Below are 20132 nucleotides of genomic sequence, written 5' to 3' on the forward strand. Positions count from 1 at the left end.
CTGGTGACTCTCCTTTCATTGTAGATGCTGCTTTTGAAAGTGGTAAAAGGCCTATAAGGTGAAAACTTGTGTAGTGAGATTCAAGAAATAGCGGCTACAGACTACATTGCCACATCCATGTAACTGAGAATGTTTTCATTTTTTTTTGGCTTTTAATCAGGTACTTTTCTAATGTAGTATTAAAATAGATACTAAAGAAATCACAATATATTGTTATATACAACTTTAATGGAGCTATTTTTTTTCTGTTGGAGCCATGACCTCTTTCCCCATGAGACTGAACACCTTATGTGTTTGTCTTGGAGTGTGTTTATTTCCCTGCATTCTCTGGAAGTATAGGAACACGATTATTCGTAATTACACACCTTTTACATCTCTTTTCAAGTTTTTTTTTAAACATTATTGATGTGTGATGCTGTAACATTTTATGCTTCCTCCCACCTTCAAAAAAGCTACAGGCTGTCCAAATTCTCAGTTGAGAAGGATGCATTTGTCATCTTCCACAACGTCGTTTCTATTTGTATTTCTGCTCTAATCTCAGAGCTCTGGGCAGTTAGGCAACGCACACACTGTCAAAACTATAACAGGAACAGTTTGCACCTCAGAGGAATCTGGAAGTCAGTCGTCAGTATTATTAACCTGAGTGACAATGTGATTGTGAGGCTCTTGTATGCTTTGATGACTATGGATTCTGGGTACCATTGGCTTTTGGCATGAATTAGAAAACTTGCATTTGTGCTCTCTTCTTTTAAGATTTAATTCCAATTGTTTTTCTTTAAGTCCTGACTGTGATACATTAACCTGCAGCGAGGTGCATCTTCCACAACATGTATCACCACTAAATGAGGTGACTGCACTGGACAATGATTTGGCAATCTGGCATTTTACTTGCATTACAGTTATTGTAAAAGGCTCTGAAATTTTTACAATAAAGTAGTGTTATTTTTTGGTCTTTTCACAGATTCAAAGGCATCTTTTAAAACACCAATTTTCCCACAACCTCTTTCTGAAATAGAAGAAATCCATGATCATTGCTGTCCTTGACAATGAAATGCAGTAATTTCTGGAGCTGGTTGTGCTGACAAAAGCACACAACACTGCAAATCAAAGATTGGAGCAAAAGTATGTTCTCCATTTGAAACTGGCAGAGGAAAGGGGCATAAAAGAGGTGCATGTAGTATCAGGCTTAGAGCTTGATTTGTTTTGTTTTCCTTTTTGCAGTTTTGGACAGGACCCCAAGTCTATCACAGAGTTAACTCCCATCCTCTTACTAAGGTGCTGTTGGGTCTGCTTATACACTGTGTTGAGATGTTGCTTATCAGCAGTTCACAGGGGAAGGAAGATTTTTTTCTTTTCCATTTACTGTTGCTATTTTATACAATATTATGATGCTTCTTGGCAATAGGCTTCACTCCCCAAAAATCAAGGAGAGACCCAACTTCCTTTTACTTTGCTGTTGCTGGTAAGGGGTGATATAAGTGACCCAGCTCTTCCAAAGCTTTGCTTGGAGGACGTCACTTAATGGGTATGACTTTGGATTTGAGACGTCACAGTAAAATACAAGACATGCCAACCCTACTAGAACTGTGCAGATCTGACTTGCTTTTGGTACTGTAGGAGGCTGTCTTACCTCTTATCTAAAAAAATAATACTGAAGATAATCTCCACCTATTGTGAAAGAATCCCCACAGTGTTTCTGCTAAGACTAAAGGTTTTAATCTGAATTCAGATTAATAAGAATTAAGGTCTCTGCACTTCTTGGGATCAGGCACTAAGTGGAACAGATAGCCTATGGTCTGTAATGGGAGAAGAAGCTCCTGCCACGGAAGCACTGGTAAGTGAAATGGTATTAATAATGTCGAGAGAAGAGAGCGTCTTTCTTATGTGAGGGAATGTAGACAATGTAGCTCAGCAGAATTAATTCTTCTGCACTACATAGAAATGTTCCTGGATTGCTTTTCTGTCAGAGAGCCACTGAAGTTATTGATAAACCATAGTATTGACCTTTTATACCCATCAGAATGAACAAATGGGAAAATCTACTTCCTCCCTGAAATACAATCAAGCTGGATAATAGCTTTTATTATTACTACAACCGATGGCTACTTCTTCCTCTGTTGGGAGCAATAGCTTTTCTGAAGAGAGAAAGAAATGTGTGGAAGGAGGAGGAGTCTGACGATAAAAGCTGGAAAAAATTACTCCCCTTGGAATGTAGGGTTTGTGGCGTTTTTGATTTTGATCCAGTTGTAAAGGGACTCATCAGATCATTTGGAACATGGCCAAAATGGGAAAATGGAAGGCTTTTTTTCTGTCTTTCAGTCTTTTTTTTCTAAATAGAAATCCATTTCTTTCTGGAAAAATTCTGCAGAATCCTATAGAGTGTTAGCAGACACTTTCTATCTTCATTTTCTAAAAGGAAGACAGTAGAATTCACCTGCAGAGGAATAAACCACAAAAAGAGCTTAGGAAAGCATGGATTACACTGAGCTGCACTCAGAGGGAAGCAAATAACTCCAGTGGCAGCCCTGGATTAAGATTCCTAGGTTTGATTCCCATGTGGTTCGTCTCCTTCTGCAAGTTCATTAACAAAGTTACTTTAACGAAAACTCAATTCCTTGACTTGTATTTCTGCAAAATGTTTGTAATGTCTACCAACATTATATTTTTAAGATCATGGATAAATAAGGCTATGCAGAAAATATTCTGTTTTGATTAACAGTCACTGATGTCAAAGAAATTGCGTGGCTCAGAAGGAATTGGTGATTGTCAGTAGGATAGCAATCATTTGGATGAGATGTCTGGAGGGTTGACAGCACCTCACTGTGAGTAGATGAGAGGATTGAAAATAGATGCTCAGTAGGGGTGTGACCTTTCCTACCAACCCGTTTTGACAAGACCACTTAAAACTGGAAGTATGCAAATTAGAAGGATGAAATGCATTCCAACAAAACTACACAAACTGTGCTTAGATTTGTCCACAACCCATGACAAGGCATATAAGCGGAATTAGTTTGGTAATTCAAGATGCCCAATATACTTATTACTTCAAGATATCTATGGAAATACTTTCAGACTGGCTGATTATATCCCATAAGGACTTGTAATTAGATTAGATCCTTAAGGTATCAGTCGTGTAGAGGTTGTGATGTAGGCAAATTCTTACTGTTTCTAATATAACTGTGCAACCCTATACCAAGTTTTATTACTTCGTTCATAAAGAGCAAATATTTTTTCCTAAGATTGACTTAGTAAAGTTTAATAATATGGTAACAATATCTTCATACGAGTCATGTGATTTTGGCATTTGTTAGCAAGAAAATGGCAAGTGTGGCAACAAATCCACCGAATAGAAAATTGTTTATTACCTACTCCACAAAAAAATACACTGAAACCAATCTGAGGATGGAATCACTGAAGAATATTTATATGTTCAGAACAGAATGAATACTTCGCATAGGCAGGAGGGTTAGAAAAGTAAGGGTAAGCCATTCTGTTATAGAAATGCCTGCCAAACATTTTTCAGGATGGACTGTTTTAAAGTTGCCTTTTGATTTTATGTATTTATTATGCTTTATTATGCATAGTTATGAATGCTTCTGCTGAAATGCTAGGGAACATGTCTAGAGAAGAAAAGAAAGGCAGTTCTGCAAAAGTCCACATAGCAGACTAGAAGAGCAGGGCTGATTGCTCTGGAGCTCAAGAAATACAGAACAAATCCATACTAAACTTTGGTGTACTTGCCCTGCCTGTCTTAGCGTCGATGCATTTTACAAACCTGCATGCCGTGCTATAAAGCTAGTTGTCTTAAGGCAGATTACTGGCAGGAATTTGTGATGGCAAAGTGCACATGATGGTGTTTTGGACAATGTCTCACTTTAAATCGGAGGGGAATCCCAGGGTGTGCAAGAGAGGTAAGAAGCTTGAGATCAGGACTGATCTAGGAATTTTGTCTTACGGTTTTATTATTGTGGCTCTGACCAGCTTACCTCAGTCTACCTATTTGTATAATATCTGTATCTGGATAATGTTTACTTCCCAAGGCTATTTTCAGGACTGATGGGATGGTGTTTCTATAGTACTTTGGATATGGACAAATCTGTCCAAGTGCTAAAGATTACATTAAATGTGATGTTTTCCAGGCTGCAGTGAGAGAGACAGAAAGTTGTTTGCCTTTCAAGTGAACGGTGGACAGAAAAGGAACTCATTAATAAGAGTTACTAAAGAAGAAAATCAACCTGCCAGGGTGGAGCAGCTGCTCTATGGATTGTTTTTTTTTTTTAATGCTGGGAAGTCTATCACTAATTTTTATAACTTCAACAAAGAGTTCAAAGCCATTTTCTATTTAATGAAAGATCACAGAGTAGTGGCATGAATACATTATTTTAACAGAATTTTTTTGTGTGTGAAATTGAGCTTGAAGAATGGTGTCTTTCAAGAACTGCAGAGTTACTGGAAAGAAGTTATTAATGCAGGAACCTTTACACTCAGTGGATTCAGAAAGTCTACAACTGAGGACATGGCAGTTGAAAATCAGTTCTTTCTAAGCATGGGATTAGCCAGAGCATTGAGCAATTTTTTAGCATTTAGAAAGGACCAAGATATCAAGAACATGCTTGAGGATATGACCGAAATTCAAGCCAAGTTGTAACAACAGAGGAAGAAAAGAAAAACATAACTGTACTATGTTTTCTTCATGTATTCTTTTCTTAAATTCTAACGGAGAGGCATATTGCATCAAATCTAATTTTGCAGATTTTTTGGATGCAATGATTTTTTGTTTTTTTTGAGGTCAAAAGCCATTTTGCCTGAATAGGGATTAGGTAAAACTCTGAGCTCTTCCCCAGTAAAAGGTGTGAGAGCAGATGACTACAAAGAACTTCTGGAGCAGTTCAAGCTGTCTGAGGATCTGCAGTTAAGTATTTCAGCTAGTCAATTGTCCCATATTAAATAGGTAGATACTGTTGAGTTTCTTTGATGCTGGCTGAACTCAGCTTGAAGTGTAGGAAATCTGGGTCAGAACTACCATATCACAATGAAACCTTAAAGTTACTGTGCCTGAGCAACTGAGCGAATCTTTTTTTATGGTGTAAAAAATGCTCTTTATCCCGCTTTTTACTGTTTGCATACAGCCTTTTCTGTTCCATTCCTAAACTGTAGAGGGAAGGATGTCCCTGCATTCTGGTCATCCTTGCTAGCATCGTAACATACTGAGTGTTGAATGGTCCCTTGAAAAACTCTAACTTGGTTCAGGGAGTAATTCAACGCATGGGTGTAGGACAGATGTGTGGGGAAAAATGTTATGTGAAGCTACTGTTGCTTTTCCATCCCCACTGCTTCAGCTCCAGTGAAGTTTGATGAATCAATATGTCTGTAACAGCATGTAATTTCTGTGTGTGTGTAGAAGTTAGACTGAGCTTCCTCGGGCGGGATAGGGATGTTAAGATCAAAACAGATTATTGTTAATGTGATCCATGTGATAAATGACAGCCAGGATGGGGTGAGTGAATACCAGAGTCTTACATAGAGATTCTAGGCTGCAGTATGCAGTAAAGGCACTTTACAAGGTCTGCTTGTATGTCTTCCTTGGCATTATCTTTTACGTATTTCCATGTTTCCTTTCCTAAAGCAGGGTAGATGAAAGAAAGCAGTCCTGGAGACTTTCTCTGAAGCAGTTCAGTCCCACACAAGTCCAAAGACTAGATGGAAAAGGGGCTTTAAAGTTGACTTTGTGCTCCTAAGTCTTGTCACATGAGGATATTGGGCTATTCGCAGAATAAACTGCAGCAGCCAGCTGTCAATCAACTGAAATGACTGTTTCAACAACTGTGAATCAGTGGGACATGAACTCTGGCTGTGTTCCCTCTCCCCTAGCCACATCCTCTGCAGTAGTCTGGATTCTGTGGAATCCTCTGTTAATTCAATGCTGATTGGAAGCAATTTTGAATGTACAAGAAATTTGAGCCCGGAAAATATTAAGGAAATATAAACCTTTTCCAGATCTGGTTTATTACAAGGACAGAGAAGTGTTAAGTGGGCTATATCAGGGCTAGTAACTGTATACTTGAATCCTCTGTAGCACTAGGAAAACATTTCCAGATGAAGTTTGCCACTTCATCTCATTCCTTGAGACACAAAGCCAAGCAGAACACACGTGCTATGGAGATAACTGCTATAAAAGCTTTGGAAAACTACAGAAATAATTATACCTAATAATTTATAGCAGTGCTCTCTGATATAGGAGAAGCCTGTGAGCAGCCCCCATGCATAGTTAAGTATCTGTATCCTTTGAAGCTGTGCAGATAATTATAGTTTCACTACCTTTGACAAACCATAATTTCAGTGATGGGTTGGGGATAAAGAAAAACACTTGTCTTAATCTTACTATTTTGAGCTTTCTCTCCCATATTTGTCCTCCTAGTTCCATCCATTTCTTTCTAATGATGATCATTGATTATCTTGTTAATAATTTTTTTCTGGGAGAAGTTGAATAACTTTAGTGGTAAATGTGAGGTTAAAAAAGAAGGAAAAAGAATGTGAAGATGATATTGCAAGGCTTTAAATTTTATTCTTCATAGGCTCATAATTAAGCTGATTCTAGTTCTCTCTCTGTGTGGAGCACGATGCACAGGTTGTAACAAGGATTCTTTTCTTCATGTCTTTATGTGGAATGGGCTGGAAGGAAGGAATCGAATAACTAGTCTAATGTAAATTGGCATAGCTCCATCAGCTACAAAACAGGCCCAAGTGTATTTTTAGTTCAAGCACAAGCTGAGCTCTCACTGTGGAACAACACTCTTTGGGGGAAATAGAAGAAGGAACAGACTTTTCTTAGGGCAGTCCCTAGCTAGACATTTCAAAATGGTAATTACAGCTTAACATAAACTTTCTCCGTCTCTAAGAATTTATAGAGGTAGGTTTAATTTACCTCTAACAGCTGAGATTTCACTTTGCCAGCTTTTGAAATATTTTCACATCTGAGCCCTTCTCAATCTACTGTTTGTCACTGTGGCTGTAGAGTTGTACTTAAACTCTTTATTTGCAAAAAAAAAAATCCCTTTTCTTCATGAATAGATGACTTGGATTTAAAGTCTTGTTGCAGGCAGAAAACTTCAGCAAAAGGGATACTTTATGTAATTTCGTATGATTTGTGGAATTAATTTTCTGTTAAACAGAAACTTTTTGACGAGAATAGTTGTGATAAGTTAGAATACTTCGCAGTACAGTGACATAAGAGCTATTTTTCACTGAAAAGTGTATGATCTCTCTTATGCATGTTGGTTGAAGTCCATCCCCTTTCCTCCTCAAAGGGATGTTTCAGTGGCAAGAAATGAATGGTTTATTGGACCTTTTGTTTTACATGTCTCTTCTGGTGTAAATTTGCCATAGATCACTCCTTTGCTAATCAAGAGAGCAAGGATATCTGAATCCCTTTGTGAGTACATGTGTGCATGTGTATATATGCTAATGATTGTCCTCTTAATTCACTTTCAGTCTCTCCAAGCTTCCTGCTAAACAGTACTTTTGTATTGACTTTTAAAATCTTGAAGCAGGCTAATGCTTCTACTGTAGCAGAACTCTGTTTCTACTGGGATGTGCTCTTCTAAGAAACTGTATAACAACAATTCCCATTTGTCCCCTCCTAATTTCACAAGTATTTCTGCCGTACAGAGGTGCTCAGTGGTGGCACAATTAGTCTTGTGAACTTTAAAGTACAAAAGAAATGGATCGTGTGAGGTGTTGCATCCAGTCTATGTGCACCTTACCTCTTCTGTTTCTTTTATATGCTGAACAAGAAGAATGAGATGAGAACAACACACTGCTTATTATCTGTACAGCAGAGTCAAGTCTGCTGTTATTCATACCTCGCCCCATCTGAGCCTTATTTTCAGCTGTACGATAGTTTTGCTGGAGTCTCTGCCTTGAGTGGTTTTCACTTGGTGCAGAATGAGTGCAAATTAACAGATCTATTGTACAAGGAATCTCAGACTAGCAAATGTGGGGAAACTGAGTGTATTTTAAATATCAAATGTTGTTGTAGTAGCGTAATGCTACCCCCTGTTGGAAATTGGAATTTATGGAATATAAACCAGGATACATGGAATTGAAGCCTCTTTGATTTTGTGTACATGACTTTGTTTCCATTGCACTTGACAGGACTTTAAAAATGCCAGTCTCTATTAAAAAAAAAAAAAAAAGAAAAAGAGTTTTTGGCGTAAACAGGAAAGATGTTTTCCCCCAGTTATCAGAACTGAATTCAGTTTAAAATGATCTTCTTTTCATGTTAAAATACAGCTGTAGGCACAGATGCCTGCAATTTCACTGTCTTTCTATAAGAATACAAATATATAACCTATTATAGCTAATGTTGATTTTTATTGTTCATAAATATCTATCTATTCATAAAAGCCTTACCACTTCTAAAAGAGGAATACATCCTGTCTTTTTGCATGGCTAAAGCTACTGTATGCACTATTATTCAGCTGCATTATGAATAACAGCACTTGTGTTCACCTGTGAAAATGTGAATGGTTAAAGCAATGCTGCGGGTGCATTGCTGAACCTTCAACAGTCAGGACAAATTTGTGTTTGAACTCTTTTGCTTAAGCAGTACTGTTGGAGTTTCTGTACGTACCTTAGGAGAGGTGGTTTAGCTAACAGGAACCTAGCTGAACAAGGTCCTGAAAAGGGGAAAAGGGAACGTAAAGTTGCTGTGAAAACATCTCTAAAAAGCTGACAACACTATCTTGAATTAGCAAATCTGCTGGATGTCTTTCTTACACTTAAATTAAAAATTATTCCTTCTCATAAAATTCCAGAACAGATCTTCTGCTATTGTAAATCATGACAACTCAACTGAGGAGTCGGGGGGAGGCAATGTACCTGATTTTTATTACCTGGAAAAACTGTCTATCTTTATTTTGGCCCTAAGAATATATGATATGCTGAACTTTAGATTATATCTGGGGTATCTGCCCTGAATCTCAGACCTGAATATTTCTGAAGAAGAATCTCACAGTTGGAGAAAAAGAAGTTATCATTTCTGAATTGAGTGTATTTGATGTTTTATTTTAATGGCAATTGTATAAGGAGTTTTTCATGTCCTGAGTGGCAGAATGATTGTTATGAGATAAATCTGGTGGAAGATGAGGCAGTGAAGGCTGCTGTTAATAAGTTTTATTATGTATCTAGCATCAATTCACAGGTGTATTTCTTCAGGATTCTGTGCTCTGAAATCAGAAGGTTCTGAGCCCCAGTTGTCATGTTTGATGACTATACCCTATGACATTTGCATATGGTGTTCTTATTTTTCATGAAGAATTGGTTTTAGTTCCTACATTCTAACTTCTGCAGCAGTTTCGGTCATGTTTATCAAATACATTGAATTAAAATTGGTCTCAGAGGCAATTTGCTATGTCTGGCTTAGTCATTTCTTCTGGCTGGCTGAATTCTTCAGCCCAATCGTGGCTTCTGCTATGAAAGTCCTCCCGTATCATGAACTGGGGGAGAAAAATGTTCTGATCATACTTCGATGTCTTTGTGTTGTGAGGTCTGTCAGGAGGCTTAGATGAGTTCGTCTGTTCAGTAGTACTCACAACGATTAGTGTCCACCTTTTCATTTGATTTGCTTATGTAGATCTACCTAGAGGGTTTGCTACTGCAGTATCTCTCTCTGCAGCTTGTCACTGTATCTGTCCTTACAAAACCTCCATGAAATAATGAAGTTCTGCCTGTGTAGAAAGCAGTGCTTCTGATTTTTACCTGTGGTTAAGGAAGACAGACTCTCAAATTCACAAAAGTATTTGGTAATCTTTTTTGATCTGGAACCATCATACCAATTTTTTTGAAGAACCATAAGAAACTCAAACCTTGTGAAATTAATTCAAAATATTGTAAGACAAAATCAAAATCTGTGTTTGAGTGAGGTGGCAGAGTGTCTTTATTTTATTTATGTTTCTTAAGTTGTGGTTTTAGGCATTTCTCTGTAACCAAAAGCTGTCTAGCTGATATTGGTGTTAGGACAGTTTATGATGGTTTGGTGTTGTGTGCCTTCAGACTTTTCTATCTACTTGGGGTAAGTGTTATTGCTTTGGGGCAGCTGTACGCACTCTTGACTTTGTTCTTTGTCTAGCAAGTATGCAAGTTTCACTTGTTGTAGTGCCTGGAAAGAGAGATAATCTTCACTGAAGTGTTTACACCAACTATTTTATAGGTATTGCATGGTATTGCATAGCGGTTTCCTCTAGAATTCTGTCTGAATACTTTTGTACATAATGAGATATGTATGTGACATTAAAAGGATGTTATTTAGGTTGAAAAGTTAAGCCATTCACTGTTAAGGAATTGACAGATTTACAGTTGTTCATGCTGTCTTGATTTTACCCACACATGTGTCCCTCTTGTGCAGTGAATGAGGCAGATGTCCCATGGAAAAAATGATATGTGACCATGTAATTTCATTACAGTCCAGTTGTTCAGCACAATCCTAGTGTGACTCTTTGGTATGTAGAAACTCTAGGTCAGTTTTTTTGAAAAGCAAAAGACAAGAGCAAATCATGTTCCTTGTTGCTGTGTCAGCTTCCCCATGCCCATATATTATCAGTAGCTGAGTTTGAAATTTGACCCTTCAGCATTGCAACCGAGACTCCTACCATCTGAATTTCAGGGCTGTTGCTGCTAGCTGGCAGCTGGAGATGGCTTTTATCTCAGGGTGGAGGCTGGGCAGCTGGATCCAGGTTCTGGCTTTTGTGGTAGCCATGGCAGAGGACTCAGCCCAGCTTTTCTTTTTCTCCCTTGAGTGAACAGTTTCAGAGTATGCTAAAGAGAAGGCGTGTCATTTTCAGAGCTAATGGTCATATACTGATGCCAATGGTCATATTCTGGATTGGGTGACAAATGGCTCGTGGCTGCCGGCAGCTGGGAAGCCCACAACAAGAAACAGGAGGCCCCTCTCAACAGAAGTATATCAAAATCACAACTGAAGAGTTCCTCTGTAAAAACATGAGAGAAAAGACGGGTACACGAATCTGGACTAGAATAAAACAATATTTTTCATTCTCTCTCATCTCTTGTTTAAACAACACCTGTAACTTGTAGATGAGTTGAGCTGTGATTATCCCACAGGTTTTAGGAGGCGTATTTTAATGTGACACAGAGCGTGGCTTGCCAGTGCCACTGAAATCGCCAGCTTCATGCTTCAGAAAATAGCTGATGTTTGGGCTTGGCTGAGCAAACTGAAATGTTTCTGAACTGACTTCAGCAATCTTTCTGTAAGCCAACAGTTGGCTTGTGACAGATGAAGCTGAGTAATCAGAAGTTTGTGGCTGAAATTGGAGCCCTGCACCTGAAGCATACCATGGACAGGAGTTTCTGTTTCATTTAGACTTGTTATGAACGATTATAGAGTTTAATAATTTTTTATCTTTTGCTCAGAACCTGATCAACTGCTGGGCATTGTGAAACAGCCCATCAAAGCAGATGACCTTTAAAGGTTGCTCCATGTGTCTGTATTTATTGATCTTTCCTGGGAACTTCTTTTTTCATGTGGCAGACTAAGAATTCCAGTTTTCAAGTTTTCTGTTGATTTGCTCCAAGAATAAGTCATAGTCTTTTAATCCTCATGAGGAAAGTACCATAACTGTCGGTTTCATTAGGGGCTGGTTTCTTTTTGCTGAAATATCTGAGCTTTGCAGAACTTCGGACGTGTTCAAAACTTTCTTTTCCATTTTCTAAAAGCAATTGACACTTTTCTATTTTTGTGATGCTAATTTCAAAATCTTAATTCAGAATTCCTTGTTGTGTTCTTCGCTCCTTTGTGAAGTTGCTGACAGTTCAAGGTACTATTGTCATAAACTATATAATGTAACTGTAGTCTGCTGCCTCCCTCTACATACAAACTACATGAAGCAGTCAGAGGGACTGTGATGAAGGGCCACCAGCTATATACAGCAGGCATGGGAGTGTTTGTTCACTGTTAGAGAAGTCTGCTTCACAGTTTCTGCTTTTCGGGGACCATCCTCTGGATTTTAAGTCATGATTTTGATGGTTTTCTCTTGAAAAACTGGATGTTTTGCATGGTCTTGATACCATTTTAAGCACAATAGCTTTAAAATAAAGGGAGAGGAGAAAAAAAATCTAGATCATATTCTCTGTGAAAATTAAGCAGCTGACCAATGTTGCAATCCATCCTCTCTGTTTATGAGTGCATTTTTGGTATGTGCTGAATAAAAATCTCACCGTGCAAACAGTTGCTTCTGTTGCTGTTGAGTATGAGTTCTTCTTTCATAACAAGAAGAACCTGGCAGCCTCTCATTTATGTTGAGCCTTTCTTCTTCCGCTCTGAGGACCCAGACTTCATACATGTGCTTAGACTAAAGCAAATGACACCTAAAAATCATAGAAGCACAGAATCACAGAATAGTTTGGGCTGGAAGGGACCTTTAGAGGTCATCTAGTCCAACCCCCCTGCAATGAGCAGGGACATCTTCAACTAGATCAGGTTGCTCAGAGCCCCGTCCAACCTGACCTTGAATGTTTCCAGGGATGGGGCAACCTGGTCCAATGTTTCACTACCTCATCATAAAAAATGTCTTCCCTGTATCTAGACTGAATCTACCCTCTTTTAGTTTAAAATGATTCCCCATTGTCTTATTGCAACAGGCCCTACTAAAAAGTCTGTCCTCATCTTTCTTATAAGCCCTCTTTAAGTACTGAAAGGCTGCAATAAGGTCTCCCCAGAGCCTTCTCTTCTCCAGGCTGAACAACTCCAACTCTCTCAGCCTGTCCTCGTAGGAGAGGTGTTCAATCTCTGATAATTTTTGTGGCCCTCCTCTGGACCTGCTCCAACAGGTCCGTGTTCCTGTACGGAGAACTCTAACTCTTATTAGGATCAGAATAATGGAGCTATAAAAAGCTATAAAAAACTTAGATGAGCTGAAAGAAAAGCTTTATTTCTAAAGATACACAAAGGGAATGACATAAGCTGTGACTGATGAGGTGTGTCTGAAATGTTGACAGTTATCAGGCAAATGGCATTTCATTCCTCTTGCCAGTGATGATGGAGCCCAGCTCAGCATTACAATCTACAGAAGCTGATGTGCTTTTTCTTGGAAGTGTGGTTTCCTCCTTTTTAGGAGGAAAAATATGAAACAAAAATGTTTTGGTTATTTGAAAATACCTGTTTTATTTGGAACAACTATCTATCAGTTCCTACCCTTAGAGCCAGTAATGGGAGGGATTATTCTTAAGACAATATTTTCCTTCATTTTTTTCTGTCCATCTGACTCGTAAGGTCCTAGCTCCTTTTTTACACCACAGAGATGAGCTTACAAAGCAGTTGTGATACCTCTTGTCACTATGAATCTGGCAAATTTCTTCTAACAATAGGAAATTGCGCAGCACAGTAATCTTCGCTCCTTGCTTTGGAGCTTATACTGGAAGATCTGGACTTTGGGGCTGGTCTCATGTCCGAAGACTAAAACTCCTGCTAGCAGCAGTGGAGCAGGATTGGGTATGTAGTCCATGGAAAGTGATTTGAATATATATAGAGAGGTAGGCATACTGCTCTTTATAGGACACAGTATTTGAGTATTTGTGTCTGGTAATTTTTTTAAGTGAGAACTGATCTGGTAAATCATATATTTAATGAAATTTAAAGTGAATGAAACTTTGAATGAAATCAAATGAAACTTTAAAACAAACAAAAAAAAAAAGGGTGAGAAAGACAAAGATATCCCAAATATACACGGGGGGGGGGGATAATCCCATTTTGATTGTAAAAAGGATTATGTACTATGATGGTTATTTGCACACACAGAAATGAATGCCAAGGCTTAGGTTCTGTTTAGCTGTTTAGGGTAACAGAGCTAATCTATGAATAATGATCCAGCATTATGCAGTGGGTTCTCCTAACATCTACTATTGAACCCTACCCAAGATATTTGGAAGCAGAACATCAAAAATGAATGTCATCTGACAGCAGCCAGATCACTACCAGATTTAAAATAGCCCTGGACATGTAGTTCATGCTGTGTGATATACAAGTGGTACATACCCATTTACTGTGGGTGTTGTACTGGTGAGGTTGTTTGAACTAACAACCATGCGTCACATGCTTCAGCACTCAGCTCTTGGGTCACAGATAAAAGAATCTACATTAGAAAGATATTTAAATGAGCAATATTATGAGCTATGCGGGATTTAGATACTTGCTTTGTTAGTTATTTTCTGAATATTATAGCAAGTGTAACAAAAGCATATTATCTGAGTGAGGTCGCTTACCACTTTTCTGCTTTGGTGAAATCATATGATAGGTTGAGATATGTATTATAGTTTTGTTTTGAAAGCCATGCATTTACATTTGTACATTATGCCATAATAATTTAAACAGTTTCTCCTACAGACAAAAGCATGTTTCGTCCGAGTTTTGTAGAATTAAAAAAGATAGCTTTTAATTCTCTGATACCATTCTTTCTCCTGAGTTGCCTTAGTGGTACCCACTGTAAGTTAGTGAAGTCTCTCTCTTACAAAGGATTGCAGCAGGAGGCCTCAGAGTTGCAGAAATAATAGAATATGATATATTGAAATGGAAATGAAGACTACAATCTTATAGTCTGGAAAAATCACTTGATAACAAAAGACTGGTTTTATTTTTATTATTACCTCAGACTCATATTTTTATCTAATCACATCTGATTCTTTTAGTTATTTGTTGTCTTTCACTATAATTTCAATGACATTTTATGAGTGTCCCACATCTGATATAATTTCACACATCTAACTTCTGTTTGCCTTTTTATATCTTTGTCAAGTATAATCTAATCTAATTTGCTGTTTTTAAAAGCAAAAAAAGTTGCCAGAAAGTTGTGAGATCCTTTCTCATTAGCAAGAGTTGATTTTTATGTATTTCAACACTGCAGTCTGCCACTTCCTATTCCATTAAGTAAACTAGCAGATGTGACCTTCAGCAGCAGCATAATCTGCTTCACATCCACAGACATAACCAAAGTCAGGGAATTTATTTCTTGGTATTCCGTATTAGTAAACCCCTAATAAGTTACTGGGGGCAGGAAAAAATCATTTTTCAAGTCTGCTGTAAATAACGCAACAAAAAATTCATAGAAATTCTATTGTAGTGGAAAAATATTGTTACTTAAATGTACAGAACGTTGCTCATAATGGACTCTAAAGTCCTCTGTCCTTTATCTGTGCAGATACTTCTTCATGTTCCCCAAAAGAAAGCAGCAACTTCTGTGGTGGCACACAGTAATTATAGATACAAATAACATCCACTATGATTAAATTAATAAAATGTTCTTTTTCTGAAATGTGGTGGGATGTTTTTTCTGTTTCAGAAATGAGATCTTGGCCATGCTTCTGATTTCCTCCCCCTCCCTTCTACTTTCACTCTAAACAGTTGCTCAAATTCAGTATCTCGTATATTAAAATATTCAGCTACCATGAAAGCTGAAGAAAATACTGAAGCTGTAGATTCCATGCTTGCAATAGGATCAGGCAGAAACATCCCATTTGTCATGTGTTATTCCACTGTTGAAAGTTGTTCTGTGTTGAAGATTTCAAAACTGTATTTAAAAGAAACCTTACACCACACCCCTACGCCAATTGTTCCAGTCAAGCTCTTTTAATGTATATTTTATTGGCTGAAACAGAACCAATATAATATTTTCTAATCTTTTTCTGGTTCATTGCATGGTCCATCAGAACCAGAAAAAGCCTTTTCACCTACTTTAACTGAAGTTAAAGTTAACTGAAGTTAAAGACCTATCTAGTTGATAGCTCTGACAGTTGTTCGTGATGGTCACATGTAATGATCTTTACGTCTTAATACATTCGCCTTAAGAAAATGTTGTGCAGGGATTAGTATGACTTGAACTTCTACATGGATAACAAGTAAATAATCTGTTTTGTTTTCTGTTGAGAAATTTTGGGAAGTCAACACAGTGCCTGTATAGGGGGAAGATATACGTAAAGTCCTGAGTGTGTCTGAGAAGCCACAGCTTTATAAGAAAGCACAGGAAACAGAGAGTTATCAGAGGTGACCAGTCTGTATTTAGGTGAAGAAAATTACTGTCAGGTGTTAAATGAAATGGAATTTTATTGCTTTAGAATTGAGCAGTGTTATTGCTCAGGTCTAATAAATATATAGTGTTTTTCCACTTCAAAGTCCAGAAGGCACATTTATTTATTGAAAAGAATGGATCACGATGATGAATTCTTGTTCTTGCCAAGGTCACAGAAATAAAAGAGATGTCTTTGGCAGACTGGTGGTCAGTACCACAGACCAGACTGACTTCACAGCCTACCTTGATGTTGCAGTGCAGGAGCAGCCTCGTATATCATCAGGAGATGGAAGTGCCAGAGCAGCTTTGAATAACATAGGTGGTATAGCTGGGGAGAAACCTGGCCTGCAAGCGTGTTTTGGAACACGCTTACTCTTAAGTGTGTATGGGCACTGGTACTCTGGGCCTGACTGCTTTGATGTGCCCTAGCTGCCATTGTACCAACATGATATGGGCAATGTGAAGCATCTGAGATGGCACAAAGCTTTTCTAGAAAGACTCAGATGTCACAGGTGTGATTTGTAGGCAGTCTGAATGCAAGGATAAAATATATTGGTTTTAAGGAGCTGAGTCAGAAGCACACCAGGCTTTGGTCTGTTTGCAGCACCTACCATTTTAAGCAAATATAGGCATGGCCTTAATTTACATATGTTACTCCAACTTGGTCTCGTATGCCTCTGAATATAAAAACTTCTTGCTTTTTGCTGTTTAGTTCAAGACTGATTCAATGGTGCTAAGCTTCACCGTGCCTGCTACAGTTGTTGCAAAGCCCCAAAGACAAGTTAGTTATCCTTTACTAAGGTACGCAAAGGTTTTGCAACTTATGCATGTTCTGGCCACCTTTAGGTCTCAACAACTTTGTTTCTGTTCTGGATTTTAAAACCACGTGTTAAGCTTTTGTGATGGTGAAGTGATTTCTCTGCCATTTTTCCTGTATTTTGTAAAGTTTCTATTTCTTGTAAAGATTTTTCATTCTAAAATTTTCTGTTTTCTTTAGGGAACAGCAATATTACAGTCTGGAGTCTTACCAGCTATACCAGGTAGGAGCCATTTAGTTACTTGCTTTGTTAAAGAATAATGCTTAAGTACCAAATTGTGATGAGAGAAACAGATTTATGGAAGCAGAACTAAAGACTATACTGAGAGGTAGCCTCTTTGTGCGTGGTTTTGCTGCTGCAATTCATGATTGACAATTATGAAAGACATTGTAAACTGCAGTATCTTTGGTTGCTAAGGTTAATGTATTTATTTGTCCCTTCCTTTTATAATTTAAAGAGGTCCCAAGTTGTCAGTTTCCATATAAAGTTGTTTAGTGCTTTTTCTACTTACATAGTCGAAGAACGTCAAGAAAGTGTTCTTTTTAGGCTATATTAACACCAAGGGGAAACTTGATGTTCAGTGTGTACGCCCAGTTTTCTAAATAACACAAAAAACACAGGAATGCTTCCTTACCAGAGGCAACATGGAGATGCTTCTCTCATGTCAGTGGAACTACTGGCCAACTGACAAAACCAGTAAAGGGAGGAAGCTGAGTATCTGGCTGAGAAAGATTATTTAGACAAAGGTAGCACGCTGACTATCTTTGCATTGTACATCTGCCTATCAGTAGAATGTGTTTATCATCTGGAGTTCTCTGTTTGATGTAGCCAAACTGCTCTGGCACCTTTTGTATCATCATTTTACTTCAAAGATAACATTTCGTAAGCCTTTGATTTTGTGTACTCTCTCCATCTTCTTCCTTTGAGAGATCTGTGCAAAGAAGTTGTTTAGTATCTTAAATATCTTTATATTTCTTAAACTGTTTGCCTGATCATTCAGTAGATCCATTAAATTATCAGGCTTCCAACAGGCGTAGAACAGCTTTTTGTGCTTGAGTTTCTTTATTACTTTTAAAAACCCTGGCAGATATGTAAAGAAGTATAGCTGACTGATACTTCTGTGAACAAATCCAGTAAGATACCTAGGATCAGGAGGTGTCTCTGGAGAAGGTCATAAGTAACTCTATTCCTTTGTCTGTCTTAGCAGGAGAAAATCTAGAAGCATTTAGCAGATCTTGTTCCTAGTTATTCCACTCGAGTCAGTGGAATTACTCTTGATCTATAGATGTGTAAGTAGAAGCACAAATTGGATCATTAACTCTAATTTCCTTCTGGTATTCAGGTTTCTAGTCCTCTAATCAACCTGAGGAAACCAGAGCACTTACGGTTAAAGTGTGTGTAAATACAGGGGAACTTGGATCGATAGCTGTGTGTGGTGGGCACAATATTATTTCTGCATTAATTTCAGTGGCAAATTAATTGTGGATGCAAACAATATCTGACAAAAACTTAATCTCAGACTACTCATGCAGATGAAGGAGTTAGCTGTTTTGAGAAAACGTATCATTGAGCAAATTGCAAGTATAAAAATACAGGACAGAGTTTTAGATCAACTGAAAGGGAAGATACAAGACTGAAGAGATTTGAGGGGGTGGGTTTTCATGTCTGGTATACTGGGAAAATATTGTTTAAGAAAAGAATTGAATGCTTGTTGTAATAAGTATAAATGCTTTAGGCAAATGCAGCATCTAAAGCCAGCGACTGAAGTTTTTAGCTATCTTTGTGGGGTTTCATCTATCAAATGCTCTCATTATATACTTGTAGAACTTTATTCTTCAACACTACACTATTTTTCAGAATACAAAAGAAACCCGTATTTTCTCTGTCTCATCATATTTTTATTATCCTCAGATATTTCATTTTAAAGTATTGTCTTTTATATATGTGAACATTTCAAGTATAGTCGAACTTGGCTTTAAAAAGCTTTCAAAATAGTACTACAGCCTTCGAATGTTTTGCTTCCACCATATTTAATCCAAGCCATTAACTGAAGGTCCCTGCGTGCTGAGCAGTCATTCAAACAGTTCTTTTGGACTAAAGGAACAGCATTAGAACCTTTCTATGTTTCTCTATTATGAATTTTTAATCCATTGTTTAGGATAACATAAAGGCACACTAATTTGAGGTAACTACTTTCAAAACCTGTCTTGTGCATGTACCTGGCAAGATAGCTCTACTAGCATGAATGATTGTACAATGACCCAATACACAGTTACAATGTTTGCTGGTGTACCAATCCACTTCTTAGTCATAAACACATTTATTTTTTATCACACAAAAGATCGTATTGTATTTCATTCAAATACACTGCATGAATGCAAACCCACTTCTTCCAGTGCTACAGGTGCCCACATGTTCTGTACAGTATTTTTGCTCTAGAAAGCTTCAGTTCTGTAGCAAGAAATGGAGTTGAAGTGTCAAGATCAATTGTTTAAATATTTTTCAGTTTATTGGTAGTGAATATGGGTGATGATATTATCTTCCTACTGTTAGTTATATATGCTGAGCAATAGACACAGCAACTTCAGAGAAATGTGTCTAATGGCAAGCTGAAAAGTGTTCATAAAAGCGGCAACAATTCTGAATTGTATTACTAGATAGAAAAAAAGTTGGGGTGAATAATTTAATCCTGGTTTAAATAATTTGTTTGCTTTTGTTATAAATAACTTCATAAAGATTGATTAGAGAGACTGAATTAGAACACTTGCATTTGTAGGAGGAAAGTGTTCCCATTGTTATCATAGCTTTGTTCTAGAGACCAAGGTAAGGGATTCTTTGGAGTTGTATGATGTGGGTATGCCTGCTCTTAAGTATAATAGATGGCATTTGTGGTTATTATGGGCATTAAAATACCATGACAGGATAGAGTTTCAAAAGTGAGATTCAGATTTCCTGATTTCCAAGACTGTTGCGTTCTGGAGACACCTACATTTAGTACATTTGGTCTAAGTAGTTCTCATGGGACCTATACAGAGTTCCTCCTGAATGCTTAAGAAATTTTGTAGCGTGATCTAGTGGGTACAATTTCAGAGATATGTATGTAGGTCCTTTTCTCAGGAGCTGCTTGTGTGTTTTGAATTAAGGGATCATGAATGAGATGCACATTCAGTGTGGAGACATGGAAGCAAAAGACAGCGCATTTCTTCACAGAATGGTGAGCTGAAGAGCTTGTCATTAC

General features: G+C 37.7%; 1 protein-coding gene across 2 annotated transcripts in view; it reads left to right on the forward strand.

The window, feature by feature from the left end:
- The window catches only part of DOK7 (docking protein 7), a 69243-nt gene that overhangs the window by 37058 nt on the left and 12053 nt on the right, over window positions 1-20132 (forward strand). For both annotated transcript variants that reach the window (XM_059817973.1, XM_059817974.1), the window contains exon 8: window positions 17074-17116. In XM_059817973.1, the coding sequence (XP_059673956.1) occupies window positions 17074-17116 (43 nt within the window). The remainder of the gene's footprint in view (window positions 1-17073; window positions 17117-20132) is intronic.

Source organism: Gavia stellata, chromosome 5, assembly GCF_030936135.1.
Source record: "Gavia stellata isolate bGavSte3 chromosome 5, bGavSte3.hap2, whole genome shotgun sequence".
NCBI classification, from domain to species: Eukaryota; Metazoa; Chordata; class Aves; order Gaviiformes; family Gaviidae; genus Gavia; species Gavia stellata.